At 36.8% G+C, this 5,281-nt stretch overlaps 3 protein-coding genes and 1 long non-coding RNA gene across 4 annotated transcripts in view; 1 reads left to right on the top strand and 3 right to left on the bottom strand.

Moving 5' to 3' along the window:
• The window catches only part of LOC108739057 (alkaline phosphatase-like), a 135,110-nt gene extending 130,438 nt beyond the window's left edge, over positions 1-4,672 (bottom strand). Inside the window, exons 1-2 of the mRNA XM_025973288.1 lie at positions 4,592-4,672; positions 2,987-3,161 (exon numbers count right to left, since the gene is read on the bottom strand). The gene's annotated coding sequence lies outside the window, so the exon portion shown is untranslated. The remainder of the gene's footprint in view (positions 1-2,986; positions 3,162-4,591) is intronic.
• On the bottom strand, positions 188-2,642 carry LOC108739056 (polycomb protein Scm). The gene is made up of 7 exons (XM_018472748.2): positions 2,139-2,642; positions 1,757-2,075; positions 1,496-1,678; positions 1,267-1,435; positions 772-1,208; positions 464-708; positions 188-394 (listed from the first exon to the last, which is right to left on the bottom strand). The coding sequence occupies exons 1-7, from the start codon at positions 2,526-2,528 to the stop codon at positions 263-265; spliced, it is 1,875 nt and encodes a 624-aa protein (XP_018328250.1). The 5' UTR covers positions 2,529-2,642; the 3' UTR covers positions 188-262.
• The window catches only part of LOC112903913 (polycomb protein Scm-like), a 10,319-nt gene continuing 5,238 nt past the window's right edge, over positions 201-5,281 (bottom strand). The window contains exon 8 of the mRNA XM_025973285.1: positions 201-273. Within this exon, the coding sequence (XP_025829070.1) occupies positions 263-273 (11 nt within the window). The 3' untranslated portion in view covers positions 201-262. The remainder of the gene's footprint in view (positions 274-5,281) is intronic.
• Positions 4,625-5,255, top strand: LOC112904084. Its single transcript, XR_003230885.1, has 2 exons — positions 4,625-4,782; positions 5,085-5,255. It is a non-coding gene; the product is annotated as an uncharacterized LOC112904084 (long non-coding RNA).

Below are 5,281 nucleotides of genomic sequence, written 5' to 3'. Positions count from 1 at the left end.
GTTAATTTACACCGACCACAATTAATCAATAAACAGGCAAAAGAGAATACCTATATACATAAAATATTGAATAAAAACAGGCGCACGGGGCGTCATTACGAGGACGCCTCTACTTAAAAACAGATAATTATAACAATAAAAAAAAACAGGTGGTCGTTTAACACCCCATTCAATAGACATTTACTTCACCACATTTCAGATCCCCATACGCGCCATAAGAGTAAAGTACGGCCCCGTTTTCTTACGTCTTATTAACAAAAAACTACATCGAATGTCGTCTACCTTTAATCCGTTGCACCAGGTTGCAAATTTTCAAAGCAGGGCCCAATTTCAGACCCATGTACCTCATCATGGTATCGGGTGTGAGAAGCAAGAGTGCTTTTCCATCAATTTCCTATGGACACAAAAAAAATATTTTGATTAATTATGTTGTCTCAAAAAGGGACACCTGCTTGGCACTTACGTGTTTCCTGAAGAGATCTGCGTGGACTCCAAGACAGGGATCTGCGGATTCGATAAACTGAATCACCTCCTCGATGCCCCATTCTTGTGGCGGAGTCTTATTTAGCGACGACACTGGTGAATCGCTTAGAGGGGTGTCAGTAGGGGTGGTAGACGTGGCAGCTTCTTGTTCTGCCGGCGTCTTGCGCTTTGTAGGAGGCGGCCTGTTGTCACACATCACACACTCCCTTTTTATATGTTCTAGAGCTTGAAAAAGAAAGAAAAAGAATTAGATAACACCAACTAGCCTCACATACTCTAATGTTTTACCAAAAAGTTGCGAACAGCATCCCAAACTCGTCACTAAAGCGGTAAAAACACCTTCCAGGTCGCTTGCCTTTTGCAAACCCGGTAATTTAATGGTATACGAAGTACCCTCGTGCGTAACTACCATCTCTTCGCCCTGGAGACTGCCCAATCGTGCTAGGACAACGTCCGGCTTATTAGAAGCCCCCAGCAATTCAACGACAAGCTTCTTGGCCAAATCGACGGGACTGGTGTCTTCTATTATCAATGGCAACAGAGAAGAGTCTATCAAAGGTCCTCCCATGCAACTCTTGCGTAGATGAACCACGATCGGAGGCGGAGGTGGGGCTGATGTGTCCGCTTCTGGAGACTGGACATCAATCGTTGTACTCACTGTGTTATTAGTCGTGGCAGAGGCGGGAGTAGTCGTCGAGGGCAGGGAGAAGGTGCGTATCTTGAATCTGAGAAAAGTAGTCTTTAGAAAGAGTTGCAAAAGGAATGGAGCAGTGTTCCCGGTACCTGTTAGAACCTGTGCTGTTTTTCTGACCCGGTGGTTGTAAAGGGTGACCGCTTTTTGCCGACCAGCCTACAGGAAATATGTCGCGACTGTCGTAGCGGCACCAGTAGTCGAAGGCGCCCCTCCAACCGTCGAATGTGACGTGAATTTGATCTTGCTTGATGGCTCCAACTGTAAATATTAATGTACAAAATGCAAAAAGTTTTAAAAATCGTAATAAAAAGTAAAAACCTGTTGCACAGCAAATCAGCTGAGGATTTTTCTTATCTACGGCCTCCAATTTTTGCCCCACTTGGAAAAGATTCGTCCTGGGACCGGAGGGTTCCGACTGGAATATCTTTGAAGGGGCCATTTCAGCCCCGTTCAATGTTTTCAACAAAAACATTGGCCATGAACTTGCATTCATTCTGAACCCTAATAAAACAAAAAGCATCATCAATTTTTCATGTCACAAAGACAATGAGTGCTTTAGACTTCCTAGACTTTACTTACCAAGAGGTGGCTGCAGCATGCCCCCAGACTTTTCACAATGACCGATTGGATGAATTTCACTTGAATCCACCAATCTCCAAAAATCATTCTTATTGTCACTACCATCTAATCTTAAACGAAGTCTTGGTCCTAAGACACTAATCACAGTGGCTATGCAAGTAGAAGTTACATTGCGGGGATCCAATGCTTCCAGTTTCATTCCCACTTTGAAATCATTCTGTGGGGGATTCACTGCTTGTTTGAAACAATCAAGAGGTGCAGGAGAACTATTTGTCTGCTTCAAATATTCATCCCAGTTAAACGCCTGATAGGTTTCATACTAATAAATAAGAAAGTAAAAGATAAACATAACCTAGATACTTTAATGGAAGAAATCCCTTACCTGAAACGTATCAAAAGAACTTTCAATGAAATGGCCTGCTGTAGTAGGAGCTACAGAAGCAATTTTACTGTTTACCTCAGACTTCTTTTGATGCTTATTCATACAATAAGTTGAACAGTAATCCTTGTTTCCACTGCTGTTTGCTCGAATGACATTGTCGCAGTTTAGGCAGGCACCCTTCATGTAAGCTTTTCTGAATTCTGCCAAGCATGTCTCGGAACAGAATTCCTTTTTACCGCTTGTAGTGGGTAGCACATATTTGAGGGGTTGTTTTCCTTCGTTGCACCAAGTACAAGATACTGTCTTTTTGGGAGGTCTACCGGGTCCACGGATTTTTGCAGGAGCCATAGAATTATTGCTTGACATTGTCTTTTTTAATACGCAATCCATCTTTTAATTGTCATCAGTTTAAAAAAATACCTCCCTATATATAAACACTATAAAACGTTAATTTACACCGACCACTAAGAGACGTCAGTCAATAACCCCACCACAACATTATTATGAAATGTTGCGAACCATAGATAGTTGCCAACAGCAACAACAACCTTGAGAAATTAAATTAAAAAACATCTATTGAAAGTGTCAACAGTACCATACTTTATAAATTTATTTATANATATTTGAAATATAACTCAAAATATGGAAAAGATAACACTTGGTAAATGAGCAGAAAATTAAATGTTCAAGTGCTGCTATAAAACCCGAATATTAAATTTTCAAAAGTCACTATAAAAATTAAACATCAAATTGCAAATTCTCAGCAAACTGCAGAAAAAACCCAAGTCGTAACCCTTTGTGTACCATTGCAAGAGAAACCAGTAACTTTAACTTATAAAACGACTTACCATTTGAAGTCATCCTTCCAAATTCGATTCCGACTTAAAAGTTGGTCAGATGATGCATTTTCGGTGCAAGTAGAAGAGGTCTAGGTGTTGGCTGGTTTTCGCCGATAGCCCTCAGAATAACTGATGTCGTTGTCCCGAAACTTTGCTCTAAATCTTGCCGCTAACTTTTCTTGAACTGATAAAAGAGAAACAAATTCAGTAATTCCTTCGGGCTGGGAAAATGTGGGGACGCTAGTTTCCCCAACTTTTCTCAAAGTGCGCATATGTTGAATAAAATTTCTAACGATGATGCAGATGTCCGAACCCAAAACCAATTCAAAAGTTTACTGTTTTGTTTTAAAACAACCACTCAAAAACGCTCTACACCTATCTACAATATTTTCGAATTATTCCGCTGTATTCGCAGATAAATATAAATGTGCACAAGTTATCGTTCTGTGTTTAATAAAATTTTGATTAAACAATTACAATTTAGTACCAATTTCTGCCTTCATACCTCATCAAACGAAAAAAACTTTTTAATTTTAATTTTAATTTTTTTAATAATTTTTTCGCAATTTCTTTTTTTTTTTTCATAACATCGTCAAACAAGCATATCAACTCCAAAAGAAAACTCAACTGGATGCCAAGAAGCTACATCCGGCTTCATCAACAAAATCTCGTAAAAAAGATGGAAAAGGAAACTGATGATAACTTGGGTTAGATATAGGAAGTTTCGAAAATACGTGGCGAATTCATATGTTGTCGCGTGTACCATACAGGCGAGTTTAGGTGCTCCCTGATAACATTTTATTCTAATGCAGTAATTTAGTTATATTATCAAATAATTTAAAGATTTCAGAGTAGCCAGTAGTTTTAGGCAACAAAGTATTTTCTTCTTTTAATAAAAAATCAAACATTTATTCCTTTGTTTCTTTTATAGATCATAAAATAATAAACTAAGACGATTTTGTAATATTCCTGCATCAGAGCGCCACCTAATTGCCAATAGCGCAAATAACGCAGCATACAAAATTTTAAGGTATTTCCCAGCTTATAATAAAAAAAATAAAATAAATAGTATTATAAACATAATTATCTCACCTATTACTATTTCAATTACTACCGGACATAGGCAAATAAGATTATGCCTGCTTGCAAACTTAAAATTATTATTTCAACGACGTTTATAAAACATATATAACCATAAGACTCCATTATTTTCGTTATGCATTTTACCATTCAGTTTATTTAATTTCAGATGACGTTATCCCTTTTATTATAATAATATATTTTACTACATTAAAATTTGAAATAAGTGTTCAAGTACCTTTGCCGCCCTCTCTGTCAGAATGGTGAGAAATAACATGTAGTTTATTATCGCGTGACCAATATTTCAATGAAAGTCCCTAATTACATCAAATACATTTCATATTACAATTAAATTAATTAATATTAACGTTTTTTCTCTTATTTATTGGCTTTCTATTGTTACTTAAGAGCAAATAAGCGAATTTCACAAAATTTTGCCTAGAGCGCCACCTAATGGAAAATAGCGAACTCATGTTCCTTAAGGCTTGTAAAATTCCTGGATGTTTACCTTTAAAAAAATTTAAACTTTCTTACCTGTTGATTTGTCATCTGGGCAGGTAAAGGTGGGCATCATGACATCATAAACTAAAGGTGCTTAATCAAAACAACTGATAATTTTTTTTAAACAAAGTTTGAGATCCGATTTGCTCCGTTATCATTTCAACTCAAATAACATACGCGGAACAGGTGTTTCAACGATTTCGAATATTTTGATTTTAACACAGGTAGTAAATATACTAATTTATCGCTAATTAAGTTAATAACAATTATTAAAACCCCTAAATTACTTGCATTTGCTACAAACAACACTTAGCATAACAGCAACCATTTTGGAAAAGATCAAGGCAATCTCTGATCACAACTGCTATCCTTTACTGAAACAAAAGTAGTGAAATTTTTTCAAAATAAAATAACTGTTTATGAGCTTATCCGACACACTTTTTCGATTCTACAAACGCTATATATATCCTCACATTCATAGTCCTTCTTTTGATAAGTATGTTTAATTTTATTTTTGCTTTATTAGGTCCATTTTTAAGGATGTTTTTGGTTGTGCCCGATTTAAAACATCTCTTCCTGTTATTCTCCATTGGATTTTATTATGTTGGGGGTACCAGCTGCAAAACACCTTTATTAAAGAAATGCAAGTGTGGCAGGGGCCCATATGATGGCAAAGAATTATTTATTGTCAACTGTACAAACACAGGTTTCCAAAACACCGAC

The sequence above is a fragment of the Agrilus planipennis genome, unplaced genomic scaffold, assembly GCF_000699045.2.
Source record: "Agrilus planipennis isolate EAB-ADULT unplaced genomic scaffold, Apla_2.0 scaffold134, whole genome shotgun sequence".
In the NCBI taxonomy this organism is placed as follows: domain Eukaryota; kingdom Metazoa; phylum Arthropoda; class Insecta; order Coleoptera; family Buprestidae; genus Agrilus; species Agrilus planipennis.
Note: the sequence above shows the minus strand (reverse complement) of the source record. Positions and strands in the feature narration are given on the sequence as shown.

Excerpts from the sequence above, each read along its gene's own strand:
- LOC108739056 (XM_018472748.2), bottom strand. The coding sequence starts at position 2,528 with ATGGATTGCGTATTAAAAAAGACAATGTCAAGCAATAATTCTATGGCT. Across the intron at positions 2,076-2,138 it reads GTTCTTTTGATACGTTTCAG|TATGAAACCTATCAGGCGTT; the intron begins GTAAGGGATTTC and ends CTTATTTATTAG. Across the intron at positions 1,209-1,266 it reads AACAGCACAGGTTCTAACAG|ATTCAAGATACGCACCTTCT; the intron begins GTACCGGGAACA and ends TACTTTTCTCAG.